The sequence below is a fragment of the Triticum aestivum genome, chromosome 2B (assembly GCF_018294505.1).
Source record: "Triticum aestivum cultivar Chinese Spring chromosome 2B, IWGSC CS RefSeq v2.1, whole genome shotgun sequence".
NCBI lineage: Eukaryota > Viridiplantae > Streptophyta > Magnoliopsida > Poales > Poaceae > Triticum > Triticum aestivum.
Window position 1 is genome coordinate 739,840,776 of NC_057798.1, and position 16,904 is coordinate 739,857,679.

At 47.9% G+C, this 16,904-nt stretch overlaps 1 protein-coding gene across 1 annotated transcript; it reads right to left on the bottom strand.

The window, feature by feature from the left end:
- Positions 1 to 205: 205 nt before the first annotated feature.
- LOC123047070 (endonuclease 4) lies at positions 206 to 2,798 on the bottom strand. The gene is made up of 8 exons (XM_044470566.1): positions 2,562 to 2,798; positions 2,293 to 2,464; positions 1,441 to 1,533; positions 1,200 to 1,339; positions 963 to 1,055; positions 793 to 860; positions 620 to 690; positions 206 to 518 (listed from the first exon to the last, which is right to left on the bottom strand). Exons 1-8 carry the CDS (start codon positions 2,670 to 2,672, stop codon positions 400 to 402), a joined length of 867 nt encoding a protein of 288 aa, XP_044326501.1. The 5' UTR covers positions 2,673 to 2,798; the 3' UTR covers positions 206 to 399.
- Between the last annotated feature and the right edge of the window lie 14,106 nt (positions 2,799 to 16,904).

A 16,904-nucleotide genomic window follows, 5' to 3' on the forward strand; every position in this document is an offset into this window, starting at 1 on the left:
ACGCCACTGCCTCAAAGTGAAAAGCACATCATATGACAATGCTTTTGTAGTTACTAGTTTTCCTGCCTCGCCTCCTATGTTCAAATCCTGGCTCCGCCCCTGGATTTCTACCGTAAAGAGGAAATGAAGATGACACGATGGTGTCAATCAACAGGTGCCAGTACACACACATACGCAATGATTCGCTGCAGAAGCTCTAAGCCGCTTTGAGGAAGAGGATACAATGGAGTTAATGGATACATACAGATACAATGATTTGCTGCTGCAGCGACTCTAAACCGCCTTGTTGGGTGGATAACAAATACTATAATCGCGAATTCAGTGATTTTGGTGAAGCTACAACGTGGTCAGACAGGGCAATCTTCTTGTTCTTCTTTATTTTGTAGGAAATTGTAGCGATCAGATGCTCTGCAGCCTGCCGTTCCCGCCGAAGATCCGGTTGAGGATCGCCGCCAGCCTCACGCCCCCCTGGGCAAGCCTCTTCTGAACCACCGGCAGCGCCTTGAAGTAGTACTCATCTGCAGTCCAGTTTCAAAGACATCTAGTCACACTTATTCCAAGGAAATCACACATGAGTATCAATATATAAAAGTTCAGTGTTATTAATCTGGTACGGTACCTCCTAGGGTGTCGTCCTGCTCGACGCCCTCGTACGCGTCGCAGGCCAGCACCGCGCTCTCCTGGGCGTACCTGCATTCGATCGATCGTTCTCAGCCGTCAGATCCAGCCTCTGAACATATAATTTCAGTTTTTGCAGCTGGAATAGATCCTCATCGTGTTGTGAGAGCTTACTTTTCGGCGCAGGTGGTGGTTTTGCTGCGGCACGCCTCCCACTGCTTCTCCTCGCTGGACCAGTCGTCCTGCAAGAGATCAAAACAATCAAAAGTTACTCGAGGTGAAATTAAGGCTGAAGTCGTAATGGAGTGAAATGCAGTGCAGAGGTAACTAGTGAGCTAGCTTACGGTGATGTTGTGCTGGATGGACTCGATCATGGCGTCCTGGTCTTTGTTGAAGAAGTCCTTCATGGCCTCTGTGATCACGTCCGAATCCCACACCTAGGTTTGGAAAGACAACACCATCGTAAACCACTATATGTACTCTCTCTGTCCGAAAAAGCTTGTCCATCAAATGGATGTAGAGAGTAGTAGACAGTGAGTAAATGAATGGATCATGGAGCTGAGACTGCATGTGGTACGTACCTTGTGCAGGTTGCTCTTCCTCCTGTACCAGCGGAGTTTGATGGTGTTGCCGCCGAGGTCGTCCACGTGGCCGCAGTGCAGCGGCTGGTGCACGTCGCCCACGAAGTGCGCCAGGAACATCAGGCTCTCCGTCGGGTCAACTGGTAGCGAAGCAGTTCAGTAGTTCAGCTAATCAAAACAGAACACTCGTTTTTTCCTGAAGTTAAGTGAGCAAAGGTGTCGACCACTGAAGCTTCCTTACATGGGCTTGACGAGTCCTGGAGCGCGGCGGTGTAGTTGTTGATGGCCCCGACCACGCACACGTTCTTGTTCCCCTTGGTGTCGTGGCAGTCCCCTGTCCACAATCAATGCAATCGACGCATAACGTGAGACACGTGCGTGTGTAATTCTCTGATCTGCGATCACGTACGTGTTGGTCCTTTAAGTGCTTGTTCTTGCTTGTGAAACTCTAGCCGCATGCTATGCTGCCCGGACAGTGTGGAATCTACGACTGTTACATTAGCTTGTCGCGCATGCACTCTGACTGTCAGTCGCCAGTCGGTGACGAGGACCTATACCAACTCCCATGCCCAATCAGACAAGCAAAGCTATACCCGATTGGCAGGCTGGTCAGCATGTCCCCGTCAAGTTGGGCTGATAATGACTCGTCCCAAATGATAATATTCCTTGTGAGATGCGATCCATCAAATAATGGAACTGTTGGCATATCCCTTTTTTTCTAAATGATGATGATGCAGTTAGCTGCAACCGCCACTGACCAGACAGATGGATCGATGTTTTTTTTAGCTCCAGTAGCAGGTGGACGCACGTAACGGCACAGCAAATAACGTGTCGGGACGGACCTCTAATTAAGCTCGTACGGGCTGAAAGTCAAAGCGCGCCTTAACTTCCGATCGCGAGATGCTACTGTTACGAGACAGTAGCACTGTAGACATCAAGTAGACTATCTACCTAATAAACAAAAAAGACTTAAAGAAAAGTAAGTGTTTTTTTTTGTTGTTGTGACAGTCAAAATAAACGAGAGCTGAACTTGCATGGATGCATGCATGGCAGGTTTCAGAGGGAGAGAAAGAGTCTGAGCCGGAGCACGTACTGGCGTAGCTGAACTTGCAGTCGCCGGGGGTGTCGGCGAAGTGGAGGGGGCTGGACCACCGGTACCGGAAGCGCTGGCTGTCCGCCCACGAGCACACCTCCGCGAGCTCGCCGTTGGCCCACGACGGCAGGAGCGCCTTCACCCCCGTCAACGCCTCACTCGTCAGGAAACCCTGCACGGAAACGCCACTCCAGTTCAGTATCAGTTTTGCCGGCCTCTACCTACGGGGCGCCGGTGAAGTCAGACGATTCGGTCGGCGGTTCATGTACGTCGGCGATCTTGCAGGTCATGTAGTGGCCCTCCTTGCCCCACGCCTGCGCCGCCGGGGCTCTCGCCGCCGCCGCGACCAGGAGGACGTGAAGCAGCATGAGCAACCCCATCGTCCAAGCTTAAGCTCAAGCTTCGCTCTCTCTCTTTCTGCGTCTCTTGTTGCTGTGTTGCTTTCCTTCTTGTCTCATCTACCCTGTGTACTGGTCCCCTATTTATACATACAACCACCGGCGAACCCATGGCCGCGTTTCGGGCTTGGAAGATTCCTTCATCCGATCCGCGATGCCTTTTGTCCGAGCAACAACCGGAGGAGTTTGAAGCCAATAAGGGAGCCATGTGAGCGAGCCTGATGGCTGGGGTTGCTTGCGCCATGTGAGTATCTCCGGTCATGATCGATGTGCAATTATGCCGGCGTGGTTCACATGTGCGGCACGCTACAAGCTCCGATCCCTATCCGCTGGCTCCGTTTCACATTGCAATGGCAATGCCAAAGGAGGGATCCGATCAGAGCGCGCAGCTGCTGCTGCCACGCGCGCGGCGCGCTTCTTCTTGCCCACCCCCAACGAACGAACACCTACTGCTCCGGCCGGTTTCTGAACTCGGATCGGTAGCATGGTGGGTACGTGCATGCGAGATTCGCCGAGCTTCAAAGCTCCCGCCGATCGATCTCCCTCCTCCAATCGGTTGCATGAAAGAAAACTATAGATGATCGACTTGACGATCGACGACTAATAATTAAACAAAGCACCGATCTATCGCTGCTCGTCGTAAACAATCTGAGGATAAGGACTGATGGCCTCACCAACAACAGGCAGCATATGCTGTATACATATTCCGTCAGACAGTGTTTGCAGCGTTTCCCCTATAGTTTACATGTATCGTCTCCCCTGGGTCGCAATTGCTAAATCAACGGAGAGCAAGCTAGATCAGATCGAGCTAGTCTGCCACTCCTTGTCCACTCCCAACCATGATCCGGTTTCTGAATGCTGACTTGGTACTTGCTCAGCAGCAACAAACGACGACCAAAGGAAATGCCTACGAAAGCACCCTCAATCAAATGGCCAATCCCCACCCTCACCTGCTTCGCCTGCCATCGTCCGGGTCATTTTCAGTCTCGCTGCCAGAACCCATCGTTTTTCCTCATTTGTAGAGAGGACGGGCACCTCACAGTCGACCGCCTGAATCGTAAAAAACCTCATGCTTTCATGCACTATGGCACCGGCCTCCCTGGCTGCGCTTTCTTTGCGCTTGATAGTGAGATCCCTCAAGTGTCTCCCATCCCTGCCCTTTCCAATGCTGGCATAATCACTGTCAAAGACAAGAAAAACACTCCTCAGGTTCTCCTTGATGAGCTTCAGCTATGGGACGATGGCGGCTGGGATTGGCAGATTCGCCAGCTGTCGGAGTCCGAATTTGCAGCCATTTTCCCCTCCAAAGAAAGTGTAAGGATGATTTCGTCGTGCACCAGTTTTACTCTCCCTCCCAATCAGCTCGTCGTTTCTGTCAAGGCCGCTTCCAACGGATCGAAACTAATCTCTCCTTTGTTAGATGTTTGGGTTCTCGTTGACGATGTCCCACCTACGCTCCGATCCCCAACCTTCCTCATGGCTTTTGGAGTTCTCACCGGCAAACCTATTGAGGTCGATCCGGTGTCGCTGCTTGTCCTGGGCTCTGTACGCCTGCGGGTTTGGTGTGTGGATCCTCTCTACATTCGTGGCACGGTGGATGTCTTCCCCTCCGCTGGTGGCTTCCGGCTCAGGGTGCGTGTCGAGGGTGCGGTCAATCCGTCCTTGCACCCTCCCCTGCCCCCTCGGCCGGCCTCGGACAAGGACGACGATGGGTTGCCTGATATCTTGAATCCTGGTGCGGAGCACTGATTCACGCAGTCCGAGTGGGACGGCCTGACCTCTGAAGACCGTGACCTGCTCAAGTAGAATGCCCCCGCGCGGGGTGGGAACAAGGATGCGGCTGGCAACGTGGGAGCGGGGACTGCTGCTTCCGATGGGGTGAGGGGCACTCCTTTCTCTGGCGTCTGCTCTAATCTCCCAGCTCGCCTGGCCTCGCCCTCTCTTTCTGGCATCGAAGATCTACCCCCTCCGGCCCGTGTCCAAGAAGAAGAAATCATCTGTCAAGAAGTTTTCCGCTTGCAGCAGGGCCTCGGAGGGCTCAAAGCAGTCTGCGGCTGGGATGTGCCGCAGGCTCGATGCTGATCTGGGAGCGGCCTCGGGTCCATCTTCTGCGGCGGCCTCCCCGTGCCGTGCCCGCCCTACGCCGGTGCATTCCCCCGCCTCCACTGCCCACAAGAGCGGCCAGATCTCCAACAGCGGCGAGCGGGTGGCTGACTGGGCGGCACGGCGCGCTGCGGGCAGAGACCTCCCCCCACAGGTACTCCACCTCGCCCTTCTACCCCTTCTATCCCCAGTACTTCTCCTGTTCGATTAGTCCTTTTGTCGCATTCTAATAAACATCTTCTGCATATTTTATCAGATGTAGGCATTTCTTTTGATTCTAGTTTCGGCTCTCCCTCTGCCCTGCTGGCTGTTGTTCGGGACAATGAGGTGGCCCAAGCTGTTATTGCCAGGGCCAAGGACGCTGCCGCTCTGGCTGGGCCCGCACCGGCTGTGGCTGGTGGGGTCGCAGAGGCATCTGATAGGGATCAGGTGTCTTCTGTTGTGCCTCAGCGCGGGGCGGGCAAACGTGCTAAATCCTACATATCCCCATGTAGGTCGAGTCTTCGCACTAAAAATCTTTCCTTTTGATGAAAGCTCTTTTCTGGAACATCAGGGATTTCGGTGCTAGGGGGCGCAGAGACCAGCTGAAAGACCTTGTTCAGAGCGATAATATTGACATCATTGGACTCGTTGAAATGCTAAAACCCTCTTTCTCCCCTAATGAACTCTCTACGGTTGCGGGGATCGACAGATTCGAGTGGAACTTTCTGCCTTCCTCGGGCCACTCCGGCGGCATCCTTATTGGTACTAAACGAGACATGTTTGATTTTGTTGCTTTCGATCATGGTATTTTTTGGGCTAGCACTGTTGTGTCTCATCGCTCCCTCAACGTTCTCTAGGAAGTTATGGTAGTTTACGGTCCGGCTGACCATTCTCTTTCCCACTTGTTCTTGGATGAGGTATCGAATAAGATTGATTCGTGTGATCTTCCCTTGCTTATTGGTGGTGATTTCAACTTAATGCGCTCACCCTCGGACAAAAATTCCCCTAACTTTTCCTGGTCGCTTGCTGACGCTTTTAACGCTTTCATTTGTGACTCATCTATCTGTGAAGTGCCTAGGGTGGGTGCTCGCTTTACCTGGATGAATCACTAGTCTTCTCCCATCAGTCTGTCCTAGACCGTGTTTTTATTTGTCCCCGATGGGACTCCTTGTTCCCTCGTGCTTCCCTTCGGGCTTTGTCCATAGTGGGATCTGACCATGCCCCCCTTGTTCTCGACAATGTGATCCGCACTGTCTCCTCCCCATGGTTTCAATTCGACGCTTCGTGGCTGCTAGTTGATGGCTTCTCTGAGATGCTCTCGTCCAAAATTATCTCCTTCTTGGCTTCTGACCGCCGTTCCTTTGGCCCGATGGATGATTGGCACCAGTGTTCTTATTTCTTGCGCAAATTTCTTCGTGGATGGGCCAGGAATCATGTTGCTGATTCCCGTCGTGACAAGCTCCGTCTTTTGGCCCAAATTGGCTCCCTTGATACGCGGGCCGATGGCCCTGGCCTTTCTCATCCTGAATGGTAGACCCATTATGTGCTCGAGGAGGCCTTCATGGCTTTACACTGTCATGCCGAGGTATATTGGAGGCAAAGAGGCACCATTAACTGGACTTTGAAAGGCGACTCTCCCACTGCTCATTTCTTTGCCATTGCTAATGGGAGACGTCGTCGATGCTTGATTGACAGTCTCATCATCAATAACACCAGGGTTTCAGATCATAACCAGATCGTGTCACACGTAGTTGAATTTTTCTCCTCCCTCCTTTCTGCCAAGCCCGAGGTTGGGTTTAGGATGGCTCACTCCTTCTGGTCGGTCCAGGAGCAGGTTTCCAACGACAAAAACGAGGCCTTAATGATTCCCCATTCAGACGAGGAGATTTTCAAAACTCTCCGTACTGCTAACACCAATTCGGCCTCGGGCCTTGACGGATTCTCCATCCCTTTCTTCAGGCAATTCTGGCCCAGCTTCAGGGCCTCGTCCATGCAATCATCCAAGGTTTCTGGTTGGGGACCGTGGATATTTCTCGCCTAAACTACGTTGTCCTCACTCTCATACCTAAAGTTAAAGGGGCTGACAAGATCTCTCAGTTCAGGCCTATTGCCCTCATCAATAACTTCGCTAAATTTCCGGCAAAAGGTTTTACTACTAGGCTATCCCCCATCGTTCAGCGTACCCTCAGTCCTTTCCAATCGGCCTTTGTCAAAGGCAGGTTCATCCTGGACGGCATCCTATGTTTGCATGAGATCGTCCATGACCTACGTGTTCATGGTACTAGAGCGGTGATACTTAAGCTTGATTTTGAGAAAGCTTACGATTTGGTCAGTTGGAACTTTCTTCGTCAGGTGTTACTGACCAAGGGCTTTGATGGGGCTGTGGTGTATAGACTTATGCAGTTGGTCACGGGTGGCCACACTGCGATTTCGGTAAATGGGAATATCAGTAACTTTTTCGCCAACGGAAGGGTTACCCGGCTTCCCCCCTTCTCTTTAACTTCATGGCTGACTCTCTCTCCCACATCCTGACTCGGGCTGCAGCTGCTGGCCATATCACCCCTGTCAGCTCCCATCTTGCTCCTAATGGCATGTCCCACCTCCAATACGCGGATGATACCATCATTATGGTGGAACTTAACGATGAAAGTGTGGCTCACTTGAAGTTCCTTCTCCTTTGCTTCGAAGCACTTTCTGGTCTCAAAATTAATTTTGCCAAGAGTGAAGTTATTGTTACTGGGGTGTCGGACGATGAGGCTCTTAGAGTTGCTCATTTACTAAACTATTCCCTGGGCTCTTTCCCTTTCAAATACCTTGGACTCCCGATCTCCCCCCACAAGCTGTTGGCTAAGGATTTCGCCCTGGTCGTCTCGAAGGTCACTACTAGGGAAAAGGCTAGCAGTAGCACCGGTTTTAGGTATAGCAGTAGCACGGGGTGGCGCGCTACTGATACGGTGCTACAACTAAAGTATACCAGTAGCGTGTGTTCGCCCGCGCTACTGCTATACCTGCTTAGCAGTAGCGCTTTCGGTAGAGAGCGCTACTGGTAGTTATTAGCAGAGCGCCTCTCTACATGCGCTACTACTATTGTCACGTATTTCTTTTTTGTTTTATGTCGTATTCATACACCATTATACAAGTTTTCATACTGTAGCAATTTAGACATTGTTTTTACATCAGAATGAGTTATTACATCATTGGGTGAAAGAACCGTGGATTAGTTTCAAGTGCATGGATCCAAAGTGACCAATGGTCACTTTGGATCCATCCACTTGAAACTAAACCGCGGTTCTTTCAACCAATGACATAATAACTCATCATCATCATCATCATCATATCATTAACAACTTATCATCATAATACATCATTGTCATATGACAACTCCTCATGATCATCATTTTCGTCAATGAGACATCATATGGCAAGTTGGTCACTAGTCATAATCACAACTCGTCCTCCTCATCATCATGAAGTCTAACACATTGTACCACATAATAACACATTGTACCTAGTACCTACTCCTCTCTAATAGGACCTACTACACTCTCTTAGGTAAAATAGCATAAAACAAGATAGGCCCCGACTCTCCATTATGGAGAATGGAGATTATCCTGTCTCCAATTCTTGCCCTTCACACAATGTTGCTTTCAAGTAGCTCCCTACGAGTGACCATACATTTTTTTCCAATCTTTGATTGTCATATCTTCATTGGTTTTAGAAATACGATATGAACAGGAGTGATTCATAGGATGACCTAGTCGTATATTCAAAACATCAAGGCGACCTTTCTGAAACATCAAATGAGGCACACACTCCTGCGGAATTATCTGTTGAAAAACATAGTAATAACTTCATAGTTACCAATGTAGTTCAGTTTTAGAAGAATTTATGCAAAAGATGCATAAATATCGTAATACTAAAAAAATCTTACCATGACATCTCCATGGATGTTAGCATAGTTCAACACGCGTGCACTAGTGGCACGTATTGACCATAATGTGCAGGAGTTTGATAATACATATTGTAATTCTCAAGATCAGTAATAAATGCAATTAGATGATTTTTCTCGTGATAAGTTAATTCTAAGTCATCGGTGTAGTAGGTTCTGTCTACCATCTTCCGCATATTCTTTGAAGAATGAAAATAAGCCATCAACGGAAATAAACTGTCAACTATTTTGAAATAAATAATATAAATTACTTAATAACTATGTTTGAGAAACTCACATAGCAGTAGAATTGGAAGCGTATCAACAAGGACCCAAATGTCCAAATTGTCTTCGGTGATGTCAGGATCACCAAGATCCATGGTGACAAGCATACCCTCATGAAAATCATACATCTTGCAAAGTGCTTCCCAATTCTGGCAACCAAAATGGGATACGCTCTCAGAATTCTATAGATTTACCTCCAAATCCATACCATGATGGGTCCTTAGGTGAATTTTTTTTGTTTCCATACTTTCATGATTTTCAAAATCCATCCTTTCCAAGACATAGCGTCTTGCATTTCATGGGATAAGCTAATCAAATTGTAAAAGACGAAAATTACATGTTGAAGTAGTAGAAGTCAAGCTTAATTATGAAAAAAAACTTTGCGTCGTAGCATACCGTTTCAACATGGAAGGTCTCCTAGAGCTTAATGCTGAAGCGCCGAACTTCTATCAAGTGAGGCCTGTCGTAGAAACCCCGGTTGTCGCCGCACCAGGAGAACTCCGCGAGACTTTCGTCCGACGACATTTACTATGTTCATAATTCAAAGATTAAATTTCTAAAATTCAATATATGTACTACAAAAACTAAATTAGATCATTATTATTCAGCACGGGTTGACTATCGGTCCGTCAAGTCTTTTTTTGAAAAAACTCTCAGCTCACGTGGTGTATATATTCGACCGTTCGTGATGGTCGCTCCTCCCTTCGTCCCCGAGTGTATTAAACCAAAATGTCTAGCACATGGGAACGAAGAAGAAGCGACCCCCACGACAACAGTCAACAGTCTTCTTCTCTCATATATGGTGGACACTCCCTCACAGATTTTTCGACTGTTGGTGATGGTCGTTACTCCACCTTCCCCTAGTGCATAACAAAGGTCTAGCACAAGGAGAAGAAGGAGAAATGACCCCCACGACAATAGTCGAGTTTCTTCCTCTCTCATATATGGTGCAGACTTTCTCCCTCACTCATTTTTTGATTGTCATGTATGGAGCCTCGATAGACTTAAAGTCAACACGAAATGCCATTTAATTATCTTTCTAGAAAACCCAGGCCACTCGATATTTCCTACATATTCTAGCACAAGTCATGCCAAAATTCACGAAAAATCCGGCATGACCTTTGCTAAAAAAGGACATATCGAGCGACTGAAATTTGCCGGAACAGAAATTAATCAACACTTCGGCAAAACATAGGCCACTCGGAGGTGTTACCTGCAAACATGGCCACTTGGACAAGCACGTATCCTATTTACATTCAAACTTGATGGTCATTACATTCAAACTTGATGGTCATTGCATTTCAATGGTTGAAAATATGAACAAAAACATTTCAAAATATCTTATAGGACTCATATTGACATGGAGATTTGGCTAGTCTCACCTCGAGGTCGGAGGGCGTCTGTGACGGGGACGGCAGCGGCGACGACATGAAGATTTGGCTGAAAAATTTAGTATTCAAAATAGTGCTCTTCAATTTGAGCATTCAAAATAGGAGTAGTTCTCCAATTTCAGCATGCAAAATAGGAGTAGTTCTCCAATTTCAGCATTCAATAAGCAAAACTAAATCATAAAATAAATTAGTATTCAAATTAGCATGCATTCAATAAGCAAAACTAAATCATCTCTTGCGTCCGTACATCGTCAAATATTATCACTAATACGTCTCGAATAGTATCATACATATTACCTCACTAATACAGCTAAAACCCTAGCGAACGACGGGTATCGGCCCGGGCGGTGGACACCCAAAGAGAAGAAACCATCATAGGATCATAGCTCCAGTGAGATCTCTGAAGAACCTGCTAGGTATCGGAGAACTTGCCCTCCAATGCAACCATGTAGCGAAGGACGTGCTCGTCCTCCTCACTGACACGGTGACGTACCACCTCCACGGGGTCCTCAAGCCTCCGCACCGTCACTGGCCCATGCGACCGCCACCAAAGAAGGTTCGGGTCAATGATGGGCTGACTCCTTACCAAGATGCGCCTCCCGAAAGGTAGCACATCCCAGTACCAGCCCGGCAGAGCCCAGTCCCGGACATGGCCCCTCTGATCAAGCAGGCCTTCTCCGCTGAGTCGACGACGAGGATGCGGGATAGGCATCATCGATGTCGATGCGGGAACAATTGCTTCAACTAAAAAAGTAAACTAGTTCTATTAATTTTCGTACTAAAAATAAAATAGTTGTATTAATTCAACTAGTTCAACTAAGCACTTACTATAAATAAAAATAAACTAGTTCTTACTAAAAATAAACTAGTTCAACTAGTTCTATTGATTTTCTTACTAAAAAAAATTAGTTCCATTAATTCAACTAGTTTTGACTAAAAATAAACTAGTTCAACTAAGCACCCATTGATGAACCCTAGGAATTTGTCCTAAAAACTAATTAAGCATGTACAACTACTGCCTAATTAACACCTAGTTTACAATTAAGCATATACAACTACTGCCCTAATTAGCATCTAATTTGATGAACCCTAACTAATTAGATGAACTCTAATATTTGATGAACCCTAGCTAGGCAGAGGTAGGGGAGGAGGAGGAGGTGTAGGCGTGCTCACCTCGGGTGCCGGCGGAGTTAGGGAGATGCCGAGGGAGGGGCACACGGCGTCGAGGTCGGGGTCGGGGGCGGCGTCGAGGGCGTACGAAGGGCGACGAGAGAGCGCGCGGCGGCCAACGGCGATGTAGGGCGACGATGGCGGCGACAACAGACGATTTAGATTTGAGGGAAGTGGCCGTGGGGAAGAAGAACCACGCGCGGTTAAGTCAAAAGTAGCAGTAGCGCGTGCCAGGAAAAGCGTTACTGCTACATTAGCTATAGCTAACTTAGCTATAGCGCTGGATGACAACACGCGCTACTGCTAAGTTAGCTATAGCGCCTGTCCTGAAAGCACGCTGCTGCTACGCCTTTCTCCTTTATTTTTATTTTTCATTTATTTTCCTTCACATTTTCTTTTTTTTCCTTCCCCTTTTTCTATTTCTTTCATTTTCATTTACTTTTATATATGTTTTTCATTTTATTTTCCTTTCATTAGCAGTAGCGCTTTTTGCGTAAAACATGTTGCTACAATAATCTTAGCAGCATCGCGCTTTGCCTAAGCTCGCTACTACTATTGGTAGCCTGGCGAGAACAGTAGGGGAATTTTAGTTGTAGCGCTTCTTCCATGAGACGCGCTACTGCTACAAACTTAGCTGCAACGCGTTTGGTTGACGTGCGCTAGTGGTAAATTGTAGTAGCGCTTCTTTTTGGCCCGCGCTACTGGTACGTTTCTGTGTATAAGGTTTTCCCTAGTAGTGGGTGGGCAACCGGGTGTTGCCATGGAGAGGCCGTGCTACGTCTCCAACGTATCTACTTTTCCAAACACTTTTGCCCTTATTTTGGACTCTAACTTGCATGATTTGAATGGAACTAACCCGAACTGACGCTGTTTTCAGCAGAACTACCATGGTGTTATTTTTGTGCAGAAATAAAAGTTCTCGGGATGACCTGAAAATCCACAGAGACATGTTTTGGAATTAATAAAAAATATTGGCAAAAGAATTAGCATCAGGGGGCCCACACCCTGTCCACAAGGGTGCAGGGCGCCCCCCTGGGGCACGCCCCCTTGCCTCGTGCCCCCCCGGGGACTCCACCGACCTCAATACCAACTCCATATATTCACTTTCGGGGAGAAAAAAACAGGAGAGAAGGATTCATCGCGTTTTACGATACAAAGCTGCCTCCAAGCCCTAATCTTCCTTGGGAGGGCTGATTTGGAGTCCGTTCGGGGCTCCGGAGAGGGGAATCCGTCGCCATCGTCATCATCAACCATCCTCCATCACCAATTTCATGATGCTCACCACCGTGCGCGAGTAATCCCATCATAGGCTTGCTGGACAGTGATGAGTTGGATGAGATTTACCATGTAATCGAGTTAGTTTTGTTAGGCTTTGATCCCTAATATCCATTATGTTCTAAGATTGATGTTGCTATGACTTTGTCATGCTTAATGCTTGTCACTAGGGCTGGAGTGCCATGATTTTAGATCTGAACCTATTATGTTTTCATGAATATATGTGAGTTCTTGATCCTATCTTGCAAGTCAATAGTCACCTACTATGTGTTATGATCCGGCAACCCGAAGTGACAATAATCGGGATCACCCCCGGTGATGACCGTAGTTTGAGGAGTTCATGTATTCACTAAGTGTTAATGCTTTGGTCCGGTACTCTATTAAAAGAAGGCCGTAATATCCCTTAGTTTCCAATAGGACCCTGCTGCCATGGGAGGGTAGGACAAAAGATGTCATGCAAGTTCTCTTCCATAAGCACATATGACTATATTCGGAATACATGCCTATATTACATTGATGAACTGGAGCTGGTTCTGTGTCACCCTATGTTATAACTGTTGCATGAGGAATCGCATCTGACATAATTATCCATCACTGATCCATTACCCACGAGCTTTTCACATATTGATCTTTGCTTAGTTACTTCTCCGTTGCCATTGTTACGATTACTACAAAACTGCTACTATTACTTTTTCCACCGTTACCATTAGTTCCATACTACTTTGCTACTAAATAATTTGCTGCAGATATTAAGTCTTTCAGGTGTGGTTGAATTGACAACTCGGCTGCTAATATTTGAGAATATTCTTTGGCTCCCCTTGTGTCGGATCAATAAATTTGGGATGAATACTCTACCCTCGAAAACTGTTGTGATCCCCTATACTTGTGGGCTATCAGGCCACTACAACACCCAAGCTGGCAAGGTTGCCTTACTCAATGCCTGCCTCTCCTCTCTCCCCATGTTCTTGATGGGCTTCTACATCCCTTCGGGAGGGACCCACGCTGGGTTTGATAAACACAGCGGTGCCTTCTACTGGAATTCGGCGGACAACAAGCATAAATATAGGATGGTGAAATGGAAGCTTATTTGCAGACCCAAAAACATTGGGGGTTGGGCATCAGTAACACTGTTGTCATGAACAAATGCCTCATCATTAAGTGGTGGTGGGAAATCATGTCCCCTACGGAGGCCTGGTTGTGGCTTAGCATTCTCAAAGCTAAATACTTCCTTGAGTCTAGCCCCATGTTTGCGCCGGCTTCAGGAGGATCCAAATTCTAGCAAGACCTCGTCAAAGTTCGTCCGTTTTTCTAGTCTCTGGTCAAATTTGTTGTCAGGAATGGCAAATCTACTCGCTTTTGGTTAGATTGGTGGTGTGGGGAGGCCACCCTGGCGGTGACATTCCCGGTTTTGTTTTCTTACTGTCCTGACCCGGAGATCTCAATCTCCGAGCTCTGGGTGAATAATTGGGACTTGGACCTTCGTAGAACGCTCTCTCCTGAAGAGTTGGAAGATTGGCATCGTTTTACGGCTTGCTTCCCTCTGCTCTCGGAGGAAGAGGACTCGGTGGTCTGGCCCCACTCTGCCTCTAGTCGCTTTTCGGTGAAATCCTTGTACGCTAAACCGATTTCGGGCTCCCTACTTCCAAGTTCAAGTGCATATGGAGTGCCCGCGTCCCACCTAAGATCAAAATTTTCCTGTGGCAAGCTTTTCGTGGGAAGCTTCCCGCAGCGGACCAAATCCTGAAAAGGAACAGCCCGGGTTCGAATACATGCGCCTTGTGTGGGGAATTTGAAAAAACGGAGCACATTTTCTTTCGGTGCTCCTTGGCTAAATTTGTTTGGTGTTGCATCCGCTCCTGGCTCCAGGTGTCGTGGAACCCCTCTTCTTTCGAGGATCTTAGGGGATTGGTCAACGGTTTATCTGGGAACTCAAAAAGGGTCTTCTGGGTTGGGTTTGCAGCGATCTGTTGGTCGCTGTGGACCACTAGAAACAAGTTTACCATCGAGCATATCTTCCCAGCTAATCCTGCTAATTGCTTATTTAAAACTTGAATATTCTTGCAGCAGTGGAGATCATTGACTAGGGATGCTGATCACGAGGCCTTCGATGCTATGGCGTCCAAGATTCGGGCTACGATTTCGTCCTTGGTGCGCAGACAACTCGAAGATTCTTAAACCCTGGAGTCTCCTCTAATAGTCTTATTTCTGGCCTGCGTGCCATATCTGGCTGGATAGCCATGTACCTGAACTCCTTTTCTTTGCCCGCCCTGTTACTGTGGTTGCTTGGATGTTGGTTGTGCTACTCTTTCTGGTGGCTTTATTTATACAGTCAGGCGTATGCCTTTTATCTTTAAAAAAAAGCACCGGTCGATGGCTTGCTCAGCTAGTCCGTCCTAAACAATCTGAGAATAGCATCAAAAAAATACACGCATGATCTGCACTCTGGTAGTTAATTCCTGTTTCTGATCGGAACAACATGGACGAAAACAAAACAGCCACGAGCATGTTAAAATTGCTCCAAAACAAAAACACTGGGCCTGACAACAGGCGTACGTACTGATTAATAAAGTTATTAACCGTGATTTGGATCTGATGAAACTAACATGCATGGCCAAGAAAGTTTTGTGATTTTTATCTTATTCTACGACTAGTTCGTAGCTAGCGCAGGCCCAGTCCCTGTCTTGCATGCTTTGTTTCTGTCAGACTTCAAAGGCTCTGCAGCCTGCCGTTGTTCTCCACGCTGAAGATCCGGTTAAGGATGGCGGCCAGCCTGACGCCTCCCTGGGCAAGGGCAATGCTGAAGCCTGAAATGAAATAGCTTACAGACAGACTTACAGTAAGGTTGAGCTTTATGGCGTCGATCATGGTGCGCAGGTCGTCCTTGTAGAAGTAGAACTTGCTCATGGCCGTCTGGATGACCTTGTCATCCCACACCTGAAAGCCATGTTGCGTTAGACAGAGGAACGACCAGAGAAGATCAGTGCCACGTACCAATTATTGTTGCATCATACGGCGGTGTTGGCGAAGCCGGTGGCAGTTGGAGAGATCCAGTGCGGCGATCTTCAACTTCATACTCAGACTTGTCCTGCAGCAACATGGGTGATTTTCTTTTCCAAGTTTTCTTTAGGGAGTCTTCATGTCTGGTTTGGAGGCGGCAACATTGTCCCAGCGTAGGAATAACGCTCTCCCCACTTATTTTCTGCTACGCCGGTGTGCTTATCACCGACGATGGGCGTGCGGAGCCGTGTCTCCCATGAGTTTTCTGGGATCTAGTCGGTTTAAGTTTTTGATGGATCTATCCGGATTCAGCCGGCTTTCATGGTCTTCGAAGTTTCTACATGCCTTTTTTGGCATTTCCTTCTCCAGGGCAGCAATTTGGTTCGCAGAATCACGGCCTCCGGACTTTCCTGATATGCATCAAGGACTTTTCGGCCGCTGCTTCTACAAGCTCATAGATTTATTAAAATTTACTCGGTCAAGGCGGAGGCCCAAAAGCGGGACTAAGCTATGCTCATGGCGTGTCGCTGGCGGATGCAAGAGTGAGAAGACTTGGGCACTCCCAAGAATTTGATTGTTAATTTTATCTTTTTGCATGAATGTGTTTGCAATGACTTGTGATACTTAATATATGGCCTTGGGCCTTTTCACATGAAAAACAGCCAGTTGACGGACGCGGAGTAATTGATCCCGAGCACACAGGCTCTCGGAATCTGTCACGCTCCATATGTCGTCGCGATTCGCGTTACCTCACACACATGACCAAGGCCGGGCCCAGCAGAGGACGTGGCAGAGATAAAGAAAAGGAGGAATCCCCTGGGCGGTGGGGCAGAACGGGATTTCCGTTTCAGGCTGTGGCCGATCGGCGTCAGAGCCGTGGCTCGAGTCCGCAGCCAATTCCTGGTCCGTGGATCAGTGTCCGTTAACGACGTCAATGGGCTGGAGTAAATGAAGAAATGGGTAGGTGGATATGGTGGCTCCTTCCTCTCGCACCTGTCGGTTGTGTTCTATCGGGGCGGCTCGGTAGCGATAGCAGCAGATCTAGGGTTCGAGAATCTCTGCTCCGGCATGCATGGAGTTCTT